Below are 22,873 nucleotides of genomic sequence, written 5' to 3' on the forward strand. Positions count from 1 at the left end.
TCTGTGAGAAGTGATTGTCGTATTCTAATCAATAAAAAAAAAAAAAAAAAAAAAGGAAAAGAAAAAAGAAAACGAAGCCAATATAGTTGACGAACTTAATTTTTTTGAAACAGTTTCCCAATTTTCGAATAAAGAGATCATCTGAATGTCGTCGGATCAACAATGGAATTATTAAGGAACTTTCTTTAAAATCCTGACTATTATTCATAATTCAGTGTTAAGAACAAAATACTTCCCAAACCGATAGAATAGCAATGAGATGAAAACAATCATCAAAGCAAAAAATTTTATACCAGATCATCAATTCAATTTCTGTAATCAATATGCTACAATCAAAGAAATTCATCATAATTTATTAACAACATCATAACTCGTTTTGCAAATAAATTATGCTGTTCTGCTACATTCCCAATCTTTGAGAAAATATTTTACAAAGTATGACACAAAGGCTTATTGTTCAAAATCGCTACAAATTCTTCAAATAATTATTCTGCGAATAATGGTCAAAGCATCATGGTATATTAGAAACGAAGATATAAGAAAAGATCTTGAAATTGAACCAGGAAATTAATTGTTAAAAAATATAAAGAGGCGTTAGTCCATCATCAAAATATCTTAGCAAATAATCTATATGGTCAACCAATTTAGCCAACTGAATAGAGAGATCTTCCCTCTGAAGAATATCGCTGCGTGACTTGACGGAGAGATCTCCCTTTTTCACTTTAGCAACGCGTTTTCTTTTTTTTTTTTTGTCGTTATTATCAGTTATTGTTTACCTAGAATTGTTCCTAATTAATTGCGCCACTTTTTCTGCTTTTATAAAGTACAGTATATAATAAAATATACCAATTTAGTGGTGTTAAAATTATTTAAAAGTTACACTATCTATTATGGTTAAATAAAGTTTTAACCGAACGATACCACGCTGTAAAAAAATATTAAAATGCATTATGAATTTGTAATTTCACGTTTATTGTAATTTCACGTTTCACATTTTTTGATACGTTTAATACATACTTTTAATTTGATGTTTTGTATAAATAATATGTGAAATCGTTAAATAAAACCATTATCGTAAAATATAATTAACCATTTAAATAATTTTTAAACTTCTTTGTTTTTGAATAGTGAATATTAGTTCTCGATACTTGGAAAAATACGCGAAGGACAGAGTATAGGTTGGCTTGGCCAAGAGCGATGGGAACATAGCTCGCCGTGGCTCGCGCGGTTGGCTAAGTGTTAACCTGTCTTCTATAAACGCGCTGAATAGTTTGGGCCATTGGAAATATATCTATGGTGTATATCTACATTTCCCTGTTGAACAGATACTATTACAACCATTTACAAACACAATTTATCAAAGTATCCATACAAAATATCTCTAATATAAAAAATAGTACATTGAAAAAAATACAAAAATATATCAATAAAAATGCAAAGAGAATGAAAGGAACAGACTGCAATAATGATAATAATAGGATTCATATCCTCCATATAAGAATAATATGGAGAAATCGCTACAGCGTTTTTAAAGCTGCCGCGGGAGGTAACAGCATACAAACCAATAAGGGTAATGTGCAGAACAGGTGGTCATCTCTACCGGAATATAATAAGTGTTTTGACGGGACAAACACCAACTACGAAAGCCGGACAATCAAGCCAACGCATGACGCGGACATACAAAATGAATAAAACTGTCGTGTAGTGCTACTGCAAAGCCACACAACCAGAAATTGTAACCATAGAATATGGACACGAGCGACACAAAATGTATATATAAGTACCCGCAACCACAAAACATCAGGTAGAAAAAAGTCCTACTGAAAACAATAGATTCAATGCATATGAACTGCAAAAATTATGCGAAAAGGTTGCTAAAGACTCAAATATAGACGAAAACACAACAATCTACAAAACCAAAGTTTCATAAATTATAATACAAATATACATAATACAATAAATAAATAAATAGATAAATAAATAAATAAATATATATATATATGTCGGGTTTTCGTTAGGTTTTCGGGCGCGTGATAATTCTTCATTAGAATTAGCCATTATGATGCACAATAAAGATTGTATTTACACGTATAAATATGTCTTTACAAAGTTTAACGAATAATTAGTTTAACGATTAACTAGTTTAACGTACAATAAGTTTAACGAATGCTTTTGACAATGTGCTTGGGTTCAATAACGAATCCACGGTCAACGGGAAAACTCTTTGTAAAATAGAATATATTTTGTAGCACGCAGACACGTTAGCTCAGACGCTGGGTTACTTTCAGACTTACTGCCTAGACGATATCAGTAAACTCTCTAAGGTAATTGCAAAAATAAAAAACAGATACGGCCACATTTGTCAATTACATATTGATCGAGAATATCAACAAAATTCCAAGCGCCGTTACTAGGCAATCCCGCGTAAAACCAACATTGCTCCTGGCCGGGGCTTGATTGTTAATACAGCGTGTCCCTCAACATCGGTACTTCTTCTGTTAGACATAACGTTCATTCCGTGACCGTGGTTTGGTGACCAGTTATGTCATCTCGAGCCCAAGTATTGGGGATCTTCCCAAAGAAAGGCCCGATGTCCCTACATCTCCGACATATATAACACAAATATAATCACACAAATAACATACTACAGACATCCATATAACTAGCAACGCAAAATAACAACATAACCATAACAGATATCATTATTAAAGAGAACACAGCAAAGTAGAGACAATGAAATACTAAGTAACATAATTAAATGGGTAGGGATAGGTCCATCTAATTACCAAAAGTAATATACGCATAATAAAACCACATAAAGTATCATAACAACACTTAATGACAACAATTACTGATCTATGCGACTAGAACAACAACTATGATACGAAACAAACAAAAGATATTATAACAGTGGAAATAAATAGGAAACAAAAGTAAAACCAAATAGAAAGACTTGACAAATAGAAAAGCTACAAAGAATTAAATGAAAGGAAGACACAAAACATATAATTTTATAGATATGAAAAACATTTCTACCAAAATCTTGACAATATGAAAATAAAGAGATACTTGATCAATAGTCAAACAAAATATAACTCCACTAACAATATTATCAGATCAATTTTCAATTTCTGTTAATATAAGAATTCACATAAAGTAGATGAACAAAAGAAATAATAATGAATGTACAATTTTAAATTAAATTTTGAAGCCGGCCATTTGATCGAGCCTGGTAAGGTTAGTGTAAAAAATGATTAAAACTGCCTTGCAAGAATAGTATCATTTCGACAATGAAAACTTAAAAGACCATTTAAAATTTTCCATTTATTTGTATATTAATTTATATTATTACGCATTACTTCGTAAAATAATACCTTAATTAATTCTTCGAGTAATAAGGTTAAGTAATTTTTTTTCAATTTCTTTGGTTTTTTCAATATTTATTATAATATAGTATAATATGTAGTGATCAGTAATTTGCGTGGAAATTACTTGTGATTCATGCAAGACAGCGTACGACCACATCCAATAGTACTTGAAGAATACTGAATGCGTATATGATTCTTCTGTGGAATTTACGGACAGGAAAATCGTGGTACGTGTGTAATCTTCGAATAAACATTCTTTACATGTGCTTTTGTTTATTAACTATTTATGAAGGGAAATGATTAAGGGAAACATTAATTTTCACTACTCAAAATTTTCACGGGTCGGTTGCCGATATGCCGTAATGGATTTCAATGCGCAAGTGTATTTAATGTTTAATCTACGATTTTTCTTACAAAACGTTGCGCAGGATACGTTTCTGAATGCCATAGTCTGTTTCTCTATGATTGGTACTTGTTAAGCTGCTGCCCATGTGTCATTCGATTTGAGGATCACTGTGTATCTCACTGCTGGAGCTGATCTACTTCCTTTCGTGTAAGAAGGTTTGCTCATACACAGGCATATTTCGATCGAATTTAATTATTGATAAATAAAAAACCGAAAATGCAATTTTTTTCTCTCTTAATTTTTGTTTTATTTTAATTTTAACGAATCACCCCTTAAATCTTTTTACACCTGTAACAGAGTACCTTGTATAATTCGGATTCGAACAAAACAGGAATATAAATCATACCCAGATTAAAGAACAACTCAAAAGAGAATATAAATATAAACTCATACAAATACTAAAATCAAAAAGCATTTACACTGTACTAACAACCTTAATATACCCAGACGCAACGCGTTTTCTTAACGATATTATGAAAGATAGCCCTATTAGCGCTATTTAGCCTTATCTTAATTTATGACTGGGGCGAGAACTTAGTAAGGATCTCCGTAGAGTGCTTCAGTTTGAAAGGTCGATAGCCGGCGAATAAGAAGTTTTGAACTGAAAAAACTTACAAAACACTGCAAACCGCACCCTAATTTATGCATAGCAGAATAACATTACCGAAACATTGGACCGAAAAGAAGGAGCGATAGGGATATTAGACATATGAATACATACTATATATATGCACCACTCGACTTAAGACGAGAAAAGCCAGAAAATACTTATATACTCACTATGAAACAGAAAAAAGATAAATGAGAGAAGGAAGTAATACACGATAAGCACTACATCATGCAAGACAAAACGTAGATAAATAATTCTCCTGTAAATGCTTCATAATAGAACAATTCTTTATGGAAACAAGATTTGTCATAGTAACAGAAGGCAGTGTCCTAGTCACAAAAAATTACAAAAAAAGTATAATATAATTAAAGAAATCATAGCCATATACACGTGCAGTTTCCTAGTAGAACAAGCAGATACAATACGGCGGTAAAGATTGTACATGAAGAATTTGCAATACAATATCACACACGCATACTATGCTATAAAAGGCATTTAAATGTGTCAAAGATGACAGACTTATGCATATCTCTAGGCTGATTTCTTTCATTGACAAGACGCATAGCTGCGCCATAATGCTCGACGCAGGCGAGTGACTTTTTTTACTCGTTTTCGCAGTAGCATGTACTATTATTGAATAGTGAACAATGCACACGTAGTAACAAAATAACGCTCCTCGTCGGCAGATAATACGATAATTGTATGTCCGCAACTATATTCCGCAACTATACTCCGCAACTATATTTAACGTAGAAAAGAATATAATTTTGCGGAAACACTAAGTATAAAAAATCGATATTATTACGTAAGAAAAAAGTACTATAAATCAAGATTAAGGGAAATAAACTGATTATTTTATAAATTATGTAGAAAAATGATAGAATATAACCTGACAAGAAAATTTTATCTAAAATAAAAAATTATTTGTTTCTAGCTTTCATAATCTAATGTAAATCTAATCCTCATTCTGCATATTTGCATAATTCAAACAAAATATTTTATAATTTCATTCACAAAATATGATATAAATATAATCAAATTTCGGGATACATTTTTAATGCCGTGTCTTAAGAAATAAATAGAGGAAGGATGTTATGTATAAAATTGTTCGTAGAATAAACCGGAAAACGATTCTAAGATTGAATATCAGCAGTGCGTATTTTCGCACTTGTTCGAAGTTTTTCATAACCCTACCCTTGCTCCTTCAAGTAAGCAAATGATAAAAACAATGTGATATATTTTTGAAGTAAGACATGACTGCAAGCACGAATTGCAGTGTACAAATCTAATTGAAGAGTAGAAGAAATGGTAATAAAAATTCGTCTACCCATTAAATTACTCGAAATCTGGTATACTTCAATTTTTTAAATGTTCTCAGATTTCAGTTTCTGCAATCCTAACATTCGTGCTTAAGGGCATAGCACAACTTTCAGGAGATAAAACTTACTCGACTATATTAATCCTATATTAGGCATTTTTGAAAGTTCTTTGCAGGCGACAGTTCACCAATGAAAGAATAAGCGACCAAGAATAAAAGATTTCCCAAAATTATTAGAGCAGATGTGCTAAAAATTCTTAGAATTACTTCACTCGCACTTCAAAAGAAGTAAATACGTCTGTGTATGTCGATTGGTTGTATTTAGAAAAACAAACCAATCGATCAAAAAAACAAATCACAAAAAGGTTTGAAGATTCTCGATCAAGAGAATAACCTTTGAGATTGAAGAAAGGAGAAAGTAACCAAAAAAAAAAAAGACTTAAAAGACCTAAACAACTAAAAAAATTTAACTTTTAGTCTATTAATCAATCGCTTCACTTAGACCAATTTTTAACCGTGTCAGTGTAACATAGTTATATAATTAGTTTTAGTTAGATCAGTCGCTAAATCCAATCAATTCATTTTACTTACAATTAATCAAGTTTGAATTAAAAGCTTCAGAACAACTAGGTTGCTATTTAATCAAGTAATTAGGTTTTAATTAGGACGCTTAAATCAGTCAAATATTGTTAGTTAACAAATCATTTAGAGATTCAATTTAATTGGGAAATTCTTCGAGTTTACAACATAGTTTTAAATTTTTCTTATGTATATTTATGTATCTTACATGTATTTTTAAACATTTTACAAAACGATTTAGTTTAAATTTTTGTAATAGGACATTTCATATGGACGCAGCGTGCGTGTCCTTAATACGATGCTGCATGTTCATAACAATTGATATGGTTCCTACATAAAGAAAAATTAGTTCTTAAAAGTAGTAAATTATTATGTTTTCTATAAATTAAATTTAAATTAAAAGACAGTACTTATACTTCTTAAAAGTAGTAAATTATTACGTTTTCTATAAATTAGATTTTAAGAGACAGTACTTATACTTATTTCAAATTATCCGTGTTTCATCCTTATTTATGACATCTTTTTATCTGTGTGAGTGTTGTGTTATATCCTCTTATAAAAATCTTTTGATTTATGTTTTTTACAAAAATGACTTCGGTCCTTTTACAGCCAACAAACTTATTCAATCTTTTTTGTCCGAACAGCTTTTTAGTGCTTGAAAGGGATAGAAATCTTTGATACGGAATGCGAATATTCCATTTTATTTCTGATATTATTCTTTTTTTTATTTCACTATTAATATACGTCATCTTGCGTTATTATTAAAATAAAGTTGTTATATTTGATCAAAACTTTTACGACAAATAATAATATGCTAATTTCTTAACATATAAAATAGTAAGAAAACAGCTCTTACAACTAGTCCTTTTGATATTGAACATATTAATTATACAGTAAAATTTATTTACTAAAATTAAAAACATTTAGTTACAATAAAATGCAATGCAATGTTACGGAGAATTAGTTCTGTATTTCCTTCAACTAATCGGGTTAAAATGTAGAAATTTGGGAAAATCTAATATAATTAATTTAAAATATTTATGAACTTGCATCTACATCATTTTCTCTTTCATTTCCTTAGGCCAGCAGATATACCAGAAATTCTTTGGTTTGAAGAAGAAAATGAATTAATTCGTAGTTGTGGAGTACTTTCTTCGGCACTTGGACTTCGCAAAAGTTTTAGCACGAGCGACGTATCTCAACTGCCAAGTCCAGATATATTGGGGCCGAATGGGTTGCGATCAGCTGTATCTACCTTGGCCCTTAACACTGCCCAAAGAAATACTTTGCTTTTGGAACATGCACGACTTGATCATGCTTCGAGATCCTGCAGCACATGGGTTGCTGTTGGTGAACCAGTCGCCAATACATCGCAACTTCCTAGTCCTCATGGCGGAGCTACGCAAGAACAACAATGTCAGCAACAAACATCCAGTTCTCAATCAGCTCAACAACCTTCTACTGCATCACATCCATCCATACCTTTCACAGGAGCTGATTTTGTTAGGTCTGTGAATAAGAAGGTTCGCCAAAATTATATACGCCGAAGGTTGGTTTAAGAATTAATTATTAATTATTATTCAATTTTATATTTTCTTCGTGAATATGCTGAATAAAAAAAGATAATATTGCTTATGAAACTAATTCGGCCTCTGGATAAGTAGAGATCCGTCAAAAAATAGATCATAAAATAGATTTTGATCTTGATACTCAAGGTCTTTGTTTATTGCACTGTATCCTACTCATTACAAGATAAAATCTCAGTTAGTTTCTCAGTTACTTTTAATTCTTATTTTAATCTGATGTATTATATTCCTATCTTAGTTAGTTTTAAATCTTATCTTAATTAAATCTCAACATATAGTACTGGAATCATATAGTGCAACCTAACCATTCTCTTGAAAGTTATATTAAAATATCATTAGCTGTTAGATTAAGTAGATACATAAGTAATTTTATCATTTGATTCTCCACCAACATACTTTGGTAATGGTGTCAATTATGGAATTGGTACCATCTATTAGTATGGTATGTAAAAATCCACTTCGTGTTATTGATAACATATATCCAAATTCAACAAAAAATAATGGAAAAGTAATGGAAGAACGGGATAATGGAAGACAACGAGTTTCAATCGATTAAAAAATTTTTGAACTAGTCAAGAAAAATGTGATGGACTATAACAGTTAGTGCAGTTATGTTGTAAACATAGAGATTGTAACTGATTTTAACTTGTCAGTCTGTGCAGGTAAATAAACAAGGTCAATATTATTGTCAATGATCCCTGCTCACAAATTTACAATCTCTGAATCGTGGAGGGAGGATTGAAAATTCTATTTGCCCAAATTAGCATTCTTTTGACTTAAATGGTTGCTATTGGAAGAGTCACTTTTATAAGTGAATATAGCGATAAGCTGTATTATACAAAGCCATCATTAATGGATATGCATGTACGACAACGAAACGTTTGATGTTCAGCAGGAAATTGTGCTAAAAATTTTTGACCGAAGTATTGATCGAGTCGCTAAAAATTATAATAACTTGAAATTTTTTCTAGGCATAATACTGTTCCGTTATTCATTAATTTTCCGTTGTTTCAATAATGGTACGAAGCAGTACGAGAACATTTCTATGTCAACTATAATCTGATCGGATCATATAATATTAAATTTAATTTACTTTACTCTCCAAATATGAATAATAGATTGATTAGCCACTATTATATTTTACTATGGTATTATATATTCTTCACAGTAAATATCCAACTGATTGTCTTTATTTACGTCATATGTGACATTGAAATGTAAACACAATGGAACCTCCATTAAACCGTTTCATGAAGAACCAAAACGCATTAGATAATCGAGACTTAAGTTATATGCGCACTAGCTACAACATGTCCAACAACAGATTTGTAGTTTACGAAAAGAGCATTCATTTTGCGCGCATTTGCTCATGCGACTACACCTTGTCTTTTTCAAACCTTCTTGTTTTTAGAAAAAGAAAAAATTGAACTTTTGATTGATGCGAGTCAGAGTGACAAAATTGTCGCGCAAAAAATTGTCGCTAGTGCACGTATAGTCTTAGAAAGAAAAATTAAAAATTTATATGCACGATAGGCATGTTATTTCATAAGAAATGTAATTGCTTGTTTGTATATATACATAATATCTAACATATCACAATACACACATATATAATATACACATCTATTTATTATTCATATACATATACAGTTGTATCTACAGGTGTCTCATTTTAATCTATCCACACAATTATTTTTTAAAATATTCATTATTTGAAAAAAAATGTTTAAAATTTACTTTATTCCAATGGGGACATCTTGTGATGATGACAAATCTTATTTAAATGGGTGTGTTTTCGAAATATCAAGGTGATTTTTGTCTTTTTTAAAATGGAATTATACATTTTTTTATACACCATTCAATGCATATTTTAATTCTGTTCAAAAAGTTATTAAGATACTTGGGTCGAAAAATGTTTAGTTTAAAAAATATTTTAGCTTTAATGTTGTAAAACCTATCATATAAATAATAAGAAACGAAAACGCAATACTTTTTTGTTTATGTTTTCCTTATTTTACATATGATAATTTCTGCAACATTAAAGTTAAAATATCTTTTAAACTAATCATTCGATCCAAGAACTTTAATACTTTTTGCAGAATTAGAATGAGAATCAAATGACGCACAAAAAAATATATAGTGGCATTTTAAAAAATAAACGTTAATAAAAAAAATTAACGTTATAAAAATAAGCGTCTTCAAGACAATATTTGTACCCATCACAAGATGTCGAAACCAAGTAAATTTTATTTGGCACATTTTTTTTCGAATATTGAATAGTTTAAAAGATAATTGAGTGGGTAAACCACAATGAGATACCCTGTATACGGAAGCACCTTCTTTACGCCTAATTTTTAATGGTTTTCATTTAGCTTACTTTTCTGAATATCTGTTTGTCTGTCTGGAATTTTGTAAGCGAAATTTCACTCACTTCCCGAACAATTAGAAAGCTGAAATTTAGAACACATGTTTATTTCCGATGACAATACCACATAATTTTAAACAGTAGACAACTCTTCTTTCATTGGAAAGAGTGGCCTGGTTAGCTGAGATGAAATCTGAAAAAATCATTATATCATTATATATCTTTATTCGTTATATATCTTTACATCAATGTATATTGTCAGATGACAGATAATGATTAAAAAGTAAACAACAAAATATATAAATTAACAAAATTTGAAAAGTTAATAAAAAGAAGAAAATAATTTTAATCAGGTATTATTAAGTAATTGAACGTAATAATAATATACCGTGGAATCTGTGTATGTTAAGCACACACGACAATCATATAATAGGCATCACTTCTTTATTGATCTCATTTACTAAGAATAAAAATCTGGCAAGCTCATATTAGTTTAGTTCCAAACTTCTTAGTATTTCACACTTTCGAAGATCTTCTATTTCATTAGATGAAGTTCGAATTCATGAGTCAAATATTCTTCTATTTTTACCTCGTAATGATTAGAGAATTGTCTTCCTTGCCTTCATTAAAAATTTCTTCATCCAAAAAATTCATTCAAGAGAATAAAAGAGGTTGGTGGAACATAGAATGCATCGCAAGGTTAAAACAATGAGCCCGCCTGGTTGTTATTTTTGGTAATATAAATTCACTAATTGAATGATACCTATTATAAAATTACTGTGTGTGCTCAATATATACATTCTTTATTTCCTTTACTTTAGTTTCTTTGCTTTATGTAATATAATATATTAATACTGCAATCAATTACTTAATGATATCTGTTTAAAGAAACTAGTTTCTTTTTAGTACAATTTTAAATTAAAAAAATCTTTTATTTTCTTTTATTTATATGTTTTGTTTTTATTTTCAATTGTTTGATTGTCTAAACTATTTTGGATAGTAACGACTATCTTGTTATATTCTAATTTGTTTGTCATTTTATAATATTTCATATGATGGGCAAATTGTAAAATTTCCTGGCCTTCTGATAAGTTGGTCGATTCGATATATATGAAATAGAAATTTTATGTTTCCAAAAGTGAAACTATAATTTTATATTGGTATTTTGTTTAACGTATAAAAGACTTTTATCAGGGGTCCGCACATGGCCAATAATATGTATTGTTAAATGTAATTTGATAATAATATTGTTAATCCATTTCAATCTTTCTTAGAGACCATACACGATCAATATTGATACAGAGTATTCCAATAATTATGATACAATTAACAACGGGTTGAGTATGCGTGAGAAAATAAGTCAAAAATATATAAAATTTTGTCATACAATATTTTCGAGAAAATTGAGTTTGATATATTTAATATACAGGGTGCGACCGGATAAAATGTACAAGCGAGCACAAAGTGATTGCTTATGAAAAAATAAGAGCAAAATATGGAATAAAATATTTTCATTTAAGGTTTAGTTTTCGAGAAAATCTAATTGGAAAATTTATCAGGTATACTTGAACATGGCTAATTGGTAATCTGATTAATGATTGAAAATTATGATTAATGTAAAATTGAGCTATTCGTGATTACTGATTACAGATCATTTGATTATACTGATTAATAATGAATAATCATTGATTAATGACTAGGAGAAGTAATAAAAGTTGTTGTAATCAATGGTCATGATTACTTTAACAATTATTAGTCATGATTATCGCGTAATGATTATGACTTAATCATCAGTTAACATAATGCATACACTACTACAAACGCACAATTATAAACAGAGTTCACTGTAGTGATACCGGAAGTTTGCCGTAGATATCTCGGAAATTAAGCGAGTTCAAGCCTTATATGTATAGGAAGAAATTATCCGAAGCGTCAGCTTCCACAACATATGCATACAAAAATCATGGAAATCGGAGTCTAGTCAGCGTTTCTATAGTTTCATCCAAATTGCCTACTTTGATATTCAACTAAAATATGCTTTTATAATATTATAATTTATGTGCTTTCAGTTTTTTAAATATTATAACATATGAGAATAACCTCTCTACAGGAGCTGATTACATAAAATAAAAGCTATTTTTATCAATGGATATTCATCGAAAATATTTAAATTTCGTTGTTGCTTTCACATGAAATATAATATGTCTAATTCTGTCTTAGAAGTAGAGAAATTTGTGGTTAAAGTCACAATTATTCTCCAAATTGAAAAACTCATTGTACGAATTATTTTCTGGTCCTTTTTGGAGAGATTTGAGTCAGAATTACTTTAGCCACTACGGCTTTTTAGAAAAGTTAGATTTCCTTTTTGATACATTTATACTTAAGATAATCATATGCTTAATATGTGGGTGTGATAAAGCTAGTATTGCAGCTTTCTGAGCTTCTCCAGTAAGAAAAATAAATATTCATTAAACCTTACTTTCATACTGTTTAAAATTGCTTCTAGAAGTAACTTACAAAAAATTTACTCAAAATCTATCGTTTTTTCAAGTTTTGCATGTACATAAAATATTTATGGTATAAAAGTACCACAGTATTATACTCTCCTTAGATTATATAGTAAGTGACATAACAAAAAGTTTAGTATAATTTTAATATTCCTCCAGATAGTTCCTGATTATTCAGTGGATTTTTTATATCAAGAGTTCTGTATAATTTGCTACTCTTTTCTTGAATATTAAAAATTTGGCATAAAAATCATACAGGCTGTTTCATCTAGTTTACTAAGAGTATGTCCTAAACTTCTTGATTTATTTAAGTAGTTTTTGGATGAACTGTCATTTTCCATATAATTTACATTTCTTGATGGTTATTATTTACGATTGCTAATTCTGTTGACTTTTGTAAAATCTTAGTTGCATCAGCAGTAATACAGAAATTTAACGTATATGATCCCCAACGTAAATATTGTTATAATGCTGTTATAATACTTTGCAATGGAATGATTAATAAACATGAACTTTGGTTTACAAGTGCCCTTCTTCCATTTTTGTTTCCATTATGAGATTCAGAGTTGTCACTAGCATGTTTCATTCCATTCAAAATCTGTTCAGAATTATTTATATATCTTTCTTTTATTCCAAACGTTTTGTACGTTTTAATAAAATTGTAATTGTCGTTTTCTAGATTAGAATATATTTCTTGAAACAACTCGTTTATTCTAATTGATCTGTAAATTCCACGAAAATTCCGGTATGCTAAAGCAACAGACATTCTTTCTAAATTATTTACATATCCAGTGTGCGATAACTCCAAGAAAACTGCTCTTCCTACTTGTCTATATATTAACGATTCTGCGTACAAACTACACATACTCTAAATTATACTTTATTTCTTCATAATAATAAGTATATATACTCCTCGTCAAAAAGATAATCCAGATGTGTTATCTTTAATTTCTCAATGACACGTGCAAAGTTTTTCATCTGTAATATTTAATATCAAAATATTATGAGCTCAGGATATGTTGGAAATAATTAAAAATCTTATGAGGTTTGGTGTGTAACAAAAAGAAATTATTTTATTTTAAGAACGAAATGATAACATATGTACAACAAAAAAATAATAATCAACATAAATATAACTAACAATAATTACTTATCAAACATATATACTTATTTAATAATGGGTACATCCCCTTTATTTTCTATTACTTCTGTTATACGATTTGGTATTGATTTATATAGTTTCTGGATATAATTTTGACTTAATGTATCCCATTCGCGTACAATTGCATTTTTTAATTCTTGTAGGTGTTGATACTACTTTCCATTCGCGTATACGCCGTGAACAAGTTCTCCCCAGCAATTTTCAATAATATTAAGTTCCGGGGAGCGTGCAGGCCACGGCAAAATAGATATCTTATTTTCATTAAAATATGATTGGACTAATTTTGATGTGTGTACAGGTGCATTATTTTGTTGAAAGATTTAATCAGATCCAGAAATGCGTTCTGCATGATTATGTATTTGTTCTTTGATTAAATTTATGTATCGGACATTATTCATTCTCCCAACGATGAACTTGATACTTATCTTGCCGAAATAACCGATACCGGCCCAAACCATCGCGCTACCTCCTCCCATTTGTCGTCATATTGCTGACATTGTCTCTTTTCTTATGTCATGAAAATAATATTTTAACCCATCAGGACCATCCAAGTTGAATCTTTTTCATCTGAAAATAGTACCCTTCTGCATTTCTTTTTCCAATGTATTCTTTCTTTTGCAAAGCGTAAACGTTCTACTTTGTGTTTCGTTGTTAACGAAGGTTTCTTTTTCAATTTTAGCCTCTTAATATCTTTGCAGGATAGTAGAACTCAATGAACACTTGAAACACTGGCAATAACACTAAATTTTTCCATTATTGGCTTCGTTGTTAACTGCGAGCTGGAAGCTACACGCAAAATTGCTCGCATATCACGATCGGATGATGGCCGACCAGTACTTTTCTTTTTGCCATAATTTTTATCAATATTTTTGCTATTGATACCTGTTACTGTTTTAGTTCTAGAATTTACTTTTTTTCAGACCCATTTAATTTTTTTCCGCGTCCCACATACTTACAAATTTATATAATATTGTACTGTAACCTTTACTCGTTGGTAGATTATGAACTACTGAGCAATTTCTAAACATATTAATAGAGTGTGTTATCGACCTTAGTATGGAATAGTTTTTCTTTGTTACACACTAAATCTCATAATATTTTTAATTATTTTCAACGAACCGCATATTCTGAGCTCATAATGTTTTGATATATAAACTTTACATGCGTCATTGAGAAATTAAAGATAACATACCTGGGTTAACTTTATAACGAGGAGTGTATTCATTTTCAATCCGTTGACTGAAATAACGACGACTTATAACATGCAATCTACATGCCGATATATTTAAATCGTTGAATATATCTAAGAAACTTTGGTGGTATCATTAAGACTAAAAAATATTTGATAATTGCGCATAAAAGGGGCTACATTCACGATTTTGATGAAATTTATATATGTTGTAAAATTCATCATTCTGAACAACTTTTTCCTATGTGTATAACTGCCGTTTGGTTTTAATTTCGAAGATTTTGGCAAAAAACTGTTACTACTACTGTATTGACTCTTGCCTATACATCCATGGCAACGTATACATCTGCATGATATAACCGTTTACCTACTGTTTCTATAAACACATGTACATAATAGGTAAACCGGTCGAAAAAGTATCTTAAAAGGATAAAGTAGAAATATGTTATAAAGCACAATGACCGAAGTTATAAATGCAAGGTTGTCTAATGTGAAATGGTTTAAAAATTATACAAAAAAAGATCTCTCTTTTAACACACAAACCTCACATAGCCTAACGACTGCCTTTCGCAATTGTTACACAAACGCAAATCTTATCGCAGTAAAATGAAAACATTGATTATCTCCATTAGATATAGATTAATTTTTTCAATTCAGCTACCCTAATATACAAAATTATATTACTTATCGGGTAATAGTCAGCCTTCCTACGACGATCAAATCGATCAGTGTTTTTATTTTTCTGAGATAGTAACGTCTGAGTTTGTGTAATTTTTAATAGTGGTTGCCGACAAGCGGCTAACGACACTTGCGAGATTTGTGCGTTCAAATGACTTTTTATATTTTGAAATTAGTTCCGAGTTAGTAAAAAAAAAAAGAAATAAATATTGAAAAGTTCGGCTGTTATAGAGATTATCTGCCGGCCACTGTGATGAAACATAGAAACAATAGATAAGCGGTTATTCTATGCTGATACATATGTACCATGAGCGTACACGTATAAGCAATATACAATGTGGTAGTAGTAATAGTTTCTTGTTAATATCTCCAAAATTGAGGTTGTGTGGCGGTTATATCTATAGGAAAATTTTTTTATACATAATTACTAAGTATTTAATAATATCTCTATCAAATAGGTCTTGCGTTAAAATATTCCAAAGTTTCTTTATAAATTTTCTTCAAATACTTACTTGTGGCTGCCCATACTTTACACGAGCTTTATGTGTCTTGTACTCCTACACTGTTTTCCCCCGTATTTTCGCTTCAAATGCGTGATAAAATTGAATTATCTTCCATAACCGTTCATTGGAATTTGCACTTTATACACAATACGATTTTATCAGAATTTATAGCACTTTCCCCTGACAAATATTAAAAAAATTTTGCATCACCTACAGTTGGAAATTTGATCTGATGATATGAAAGTTATATAAACTCAATGGTAGATACTAGCCATTCTGTAGGAGAGAATTGTATACATTACTATAAGATATTAAAATCACAGCGTAGATATCCTTTGTAGTGTTACTGTACTGCTGGGTTGTGAACTTGCTTGACAAGCAGTTTACAAGATTATGATTATACATTATGATTATATGCTAGAATGGATATCAAGAATATCAATCACTTCTATTAAATCGGACAATTAAGTTTATAAACTATGCATAAATTAATCACTGAATGGCTTAAAAATTATTGACTTATGATTAAAAACTACAAAAGTTATTCATGATCACTGATTTATCTTAAGAATGATTGGTAATTATGCGGAAAAGAGGGTTTAGGTTGGATTTTTAGATGAATTTAGGGATTCTGTTCTCCCTATCCATCCCATAAAATCTTCCTCTCTTTTACCGTGAAAGAAATCTTCGAAAGATGCTCCATAGCCCCTGGAGAGAAGATGCAGGATAGCGTAGAATTCTTTTCCATTAAATCCCTCATGGTAGTCATCCTCAGGTGCGACGCAGAAGCTCCGGAAACACTGAACTCATGGGATCTAACCTACTAAACTAACCTAAATATACCGTAAAATTGTTAGAATAACAAAACTACACAAATATATATGCAATTTCATTTTTAACCACTTATTTTGAAGTAAATTTAATGTAATAAATGCTACTTTCCTTTTGTCATAACTTTTGAACACGATCGTTCCATGGTTCTGCAAAGTGAATGTGAACTCAAGACATTCTCCACAATAACATATATCGAGGTCAAGGTTATTGAAGTTGAAGCCCCCTTTCCTACATAGTTAATCAATAATTAATCAAGTAATTATTACAGTTACTATGATTACATTCAATAATCGATTACGGAAGTGGTTATAAGACAATCAGTTACTGCTCAACTCTGCTTGAAATCTCTGCTTCGAGTTTAGGCTATGAATCTTGATTAATAATATTGAACTTTGATCGCGCATAATCAATATTATTATTAATATCCTTGCATAGCAATATTGATGCATGGACCTTAAAATATTAAAATTGTCATAAATTTCACAATAACTTTTACAATATCGAGTGCATAGGATTAATATTGTCAATATGTATTTGGAGATATTGAAAATATTAGCGATCATATGTCGGCTCCTGCAATGTTAACTGACATCAACTTACATTTTAGTGTGATAGAACATATAGTAACAAGAATCAGTTATAATTCCTCTTCAATACCTTTAGAACAATTTGATGAGCAAAATCGGTGTTACGCGTGAAGATAAAAATATTACTTCAATTACATTACATGGACCTTAAATACAGTCCCCAAACGAATATTTTTGTCCTTTAAAAATTTTGTTATGAATACTACAAAGTCGATATGAAATTGATTCCGAGATATGAAAATGATCATCTAAGCCGTTTTACTACAAGTAGTGTATATCTACATGGTAGAATATTGCCACTAACATGTGTAAATGCTTTTGGATTTATTGAATTACCAATTACAAGAAGGTAGAGCTTATAGTCTCCTAAGTCTTAGTATACGCGAAAGTAGTGCATTCTTCTCTCCTTTTTAATAAACTGAAGTTTTCTTCTTTAGTTCTGATAGTAAGGTTTTGGACAATTGGTAACAATTGGTACAGACTTATCTCTTTATATCGTTTAACTGCCGCATGGCCGGCAGGTAGCTTTTCTATTTGAATGAGTACTTTGGTGAATTCCATATCGATGTTTAAAATTGTTCAGTTATATCTTACTCGCAGTAAATTTTCCATCATTATTAATCATTGTTTTTGTAAAAATATAAAGCCTGTAAAATTTACCTGTAAAATCAGAGCACTGACTGATGCGAGTTCTCAACTAATTGGTGTTCGGTCGCAACTGATCGGTTGATATCGCGAATCGTTTTTCTTTTTTATTATTTAATTTGTACTTTACAATTTGTTCAACTGGACATTTGGTAAATTTTTCTAGCTTGATTGCTAAATAACACGTAGATGGCTACCCCCAGCGGGATACCATCTTCGAGTTTGAATATTTTATTTCTTTGGTGAGTTCAGTGAAGTGTTTTCTTTTTAGTTTTCTTTCTATGACGGTTTTGCTCGCTTCAGCGGCTGGTTCAGCGGTTGGTTTGGATGTGTTGCCGTTCTTTTCTTGTATTTTTCTGCGTACATGCTGATTTCTTTGACTATTGGTATTTTTAAGTCTTTGCGTATATCCTCGTTTCTGACATACCATTGGGCGTTGACTATTGTTCTCAGTATCTTCGATTGTAACGACTCTAGTTTATTTATGTGGCTCATTACTGCTGTCCCCCATAGTGGTATTCCGTACGTCCAGATTGGTTTTATGATCGTTTTATATATTTTTAATTTATTTTCTATGCCTAATTTGGATTCTCGACTTGTTAGCCAATACATTTGTCTCCTTGTTGTCTGTATTTTGTCTATTATTGATTTAGTATGTTGTTTCCATGTGAGTTGTGTATCTATGTGGAGTCCTAGGTATTTGACTTGCTTTGTTTGCGTTATGTGCGTGCCGTTCAGAAGGATGTTTGGTGGTATCTGTTTTCGCAGTGTGAATGTAATATGGTTGCATTTATTGGGGTTTGCTTTTACTTGTTTTTCTTGTAGCCATTTTTCTATTTTTATGATACGCTCTTGTAATAATGTGACTGCTGTGTCTAGATTAGTGTGCCTGACTAGTACAGCCGTGTCGTCCGCGAATGTCAGTATTTTGCGGTTGGTAGTTGTTGTGTACAGTGTGTATAATATTGGTCCTATTAAGTTGGACAAATTGTAAAGTACAAATTAAATAATAATAATAAAAAAATATTGGTCCTAAGACGCTTCCTTGCAGTAGCCCTGTCTTGATGTATTTTTCTTCAGAATATACATCCTTTATTTTTACTACAAAGGTTCTGTTGCTTTGGTATGGTTTGAGTAAGTGGTTGATTTGTTCCGGGAAATGTTTTTTGATTGTTTGTCAGAGGCTTTCATGGTTCACTTTGTCAAATGCTTTCTCGATAAAGAAGGCTGTACAGTATCGTTTCTTCTCTATTGCTAGTAAAATTTCATTGACGAGCCTGTGCATTTGCTCTATCGTGGAGTGTTTATTTCTGAATCCAAATTGGTGATCTGGTATTAATTTTTCTTTCTCTATTGTTGGTTTTAGGTTAGGTTAGATTTTATATTATTTTCTTTGGAATTTTGGAAAACATAGGAAGTAGTGATATTGGTCTGTAAGATGCAGTTTGGTGTGAGTTTTTGCCTGGCTTAGGTAACATTGTGATCTGTGTTAGCTTCCATATATTAGGGAAGTATTAGATTCTTAAAATTGCATTGAATATTATTGTGATTAAACGTATTGCTTCTGGGGAAGGTATTTCTCTAATTTTGGGGGAATTCTAATTTCTCCTGCTGCTGTATTAAGTATGGTGTAATGCTTGTTAGTTGGAGTACTAGTATTTTGCGCATTTTCGTCTGAATGACATTTGGTTTTACTGTTATTAATATTATATGGAGTAAATGTATTACAAAACTGGTTGGAAAGTTCTGCAGCTTGATCTTCGTTGCTTCTGGCTCATGTGTTGTCTGTTTTTTTGATTGCTAGGATTAGTTTTATTGGCTTCTTTATTTTGTTCGTGGCTTTCCATAGAGTAATTGACATTCTCGTGCGCAGTGTCTCTATTTTGAAGAATTTTGAGAATTCGTTATTATTATGATTGTTTATTTTACTTTTTATTTCCTTTACGAGTTTGTTTAGACATTTTTTGTTTTCACGTGTTCTATGTTTTTGCCATTTTGCTTTCGCTTTCCTTTTTTCTCTGATTTTGTGAAGGATGTCTGTTGGAATTATTTCTGTTTGCCTGTTGTTTGGTTCATAATTAGTAGTTGCCCACGCTGCTTCTTGTATAATTTCTGTCAATATTGTTACTGCCTGTTCGATGTGTTCGGGTGTTTTTAGTGGAATATTGCAGTTGATTTTGCTCTCGATTAGTTTTTTAAATGTTTGCCATTTGGTGTTTTTATTGCAAAGCGACTCTAATTTTATATAAAGTATTGGTCTGCTTGTATATTCTATTATTATCGGTGTACAATCAGAGCTAAGCTCAAGACTGGGTATTATTTTTAATTTATTTGCGTTTAGTCCTTTTATAATTGCAAAATCAAGCAATTTAGGAATTTTCTTTAGATCTGTCGGCCAGTATGTTGGTCTTCCTGTGGATAATATGTTGAGATTACTAGTTCTAACATATTTTTCTAATGTTGTACCTCGAGGTGTGTTAATTCTTGAGCCCCATAGCGTATGCTTTGCATTGAAATCAACCTACTGCGATGCATTTGTCATCTAAAAATTAAAAATACTGTTCCAATTTTTTAATGTCATTTTGTGTCGCGATGGTGCGTATACTGCTGATATCTGGAAGTAATTGCTGTTAGTTTGTATTGTAATGGTGGTTGCTTGAACGTGTTCCTAACTAATTTGACTATGTAAGTGGTATTTGATATCGTTTCTTATTATCACTGCGGCCCCTCCGTGTGCTTTTCCTGAGGGGTGTTTGGTATCATAGATTGTGTAATATGGTATTTTCATGTAGCTTATTGAAGTGAAATGTGTTTCTGAAATAAGTAATATGTCAATATTATTGTTGTACAAAAATGTTTTAGTTTCGAAGACCCCTTGTTGGAGGGTATTGGAGTCCCAAGTTGTTATTTTCAGCGTATCCATTTCTATTTTTTACTTAACATGTTTGTAGGTAGTATGTTTGTAACATGATTGTAATTTGTTGCGTTTGCTGCCTGAGTACTGCATTTTGTTCACTTATCATTTTTGTTATCATTTCAGTATTTTTGATGGATTGCTTGAGCAGTTCCTTGATTTCTGTAGCGTCGTTATTGTTGTTGTTTTGGTTTTATTTGTTTAGGGGTGGTGTTTAATTAGTTATTTGTGCATAACTTCGGCTACCAAAGGTGTTGATGTTTCTATGGCTACTGTTCGATACGTCTTGTACATTTGATGTTGGCTCTGGTTTTGCAATTTCTTGTTGTGATAGTTGCTATATGTTTTGCTTCGAAGCGATGGAAACAGTTTTCGTTATAGTTGTTTTCTGATTTCGCAGCCTTTATAGCTAGCTGGGTGGTTTCCATTTTACTTCGTTTATCTTTCCTGTGTATGGGCAGTTTGTTGTTAAGTGGTTTTCTGCACATTTGACACACGCCGGGTTTCTGTTGCTGTAGTTTTTTGTGTGTCCGTATTGTTAACATCGTATGCATTGCGGTACACCCTTCTTATAACGAAGTGGCTCACTTGTTACTATTGTAACATTTTTTTAATGGATTTTTTTAATGTCAAAGATTTCTTTGTTATTAGCTTTGGGTTTAAGTTCTATTAGAAACAGTGGCAATGGCTGTTTCGTATCATATCTGATTATATTATTTATTGTTCTTGCTTGGTGTCTTATTTCTGCTAATTCTTCACATATATTTTTTTATATTTGTCCTTGGGTGTAGTCCTCATAGTGAGGACAATAGTGAGTTTTTGTTTGTACTTTTGCTTCTTCTAGTTTTAATTGCTTTATACTGTAGTTTTCTTCTCCAGCAGTGTTGTTCAATAATTCGATTAGGGGATCTATTATTTGAGCATCTATGTAGATCGGTGGTGGTTTAACGATATGAATTGCAACCTTTTCTTTTGGATCCGTATTTATTTCTTCTATTACTAAACCGAATGAATTTCGGAGTAAGATATCTTGTACCCATTGTTGCTTTTCTGTATGTGAAGTTTCCATGGCGCTTGGACCTGGTATTATTTTACGCTTTTTGTGCGCTGTTGGTGTCTTCCAGTGTTCACCTTGATATAATAGTTCGTCATCGTAGCTGTTTTCTTCTCGGTTTTGAATCGTTTCCATTTATTTTGTAGTTTTATTTATGTAATATATTTCATCTTTGTTTGTTATTTTGATTGGTGGTATATGCTTTTGCATTTTGTAGCTTTACTATTTGCCAGTGTTCGTTGCCTTTTCGTTCACCTGAATTCACTGCTTTCCGCACTTTCACTGAAGCACAGTTTCTCACTTCTGTCTAGCTCGGCTGCTCAGGCAGAAGTGATCGCGATCCGTGAATGAGATTAACGCTCAAGATGGAGGTAAATTAAAGATGCAGTGTAGTATTGTGTCTAGATAATTTATTTGCACTCTTTAGTATACACGGAAAGAATCACTAGCAAGTTACAATGTTGACCGATTGAAGATTGAAAAACTACTGTCGTTCGGTGATGGTGCTGTCGCGGAAGAAAATTAGTGATGGGTGTGTCTAATGCACGGAACCAGCGGTTGGATTAAT

General features: G+C 31.1%; 1 protein-coding gene across 4 annotated transcripts in view; it reads left to right on the forward strand.

The window, feature by feature from the left end:
• The window catches only part of LOC126919428 (uncharacterized), an 85,197-nt gene that overhangs the window by 59,891 nt on the left and 2,433 nt on the right, over nucleotides 1–22,873 (forward strand). For all 4 annotated transcript variants that reach the window (XM_050728731.1, XM_050728728.1, XM_050728729.1 and 1 more), the window contains one exon: nucleotides 7,363–7,830. In XM_050728731.1, coding sequence (XP_050584688.1) covers nucleotides 7,363–7,830 — 468 coding nt within the window. The remainder of the gene's footprint in view (nucleotides 1–7,362; nucleotides 7,831–22,873) is intronic.

This window comes from Bombus affinis, chromosome 8, assembly GCF_024516045.1.
Source record: "Bombus affinis isolate iyBomAffi1 chromosome 8, iyBomAffi1.2, whole genome shotgun sequence".
Lineage (NCBI taxonomy): Eukaryota > Metazoa > Arthropoda > Insecta > Hymenoptera > Apidae > Bombus > Bombus affinis.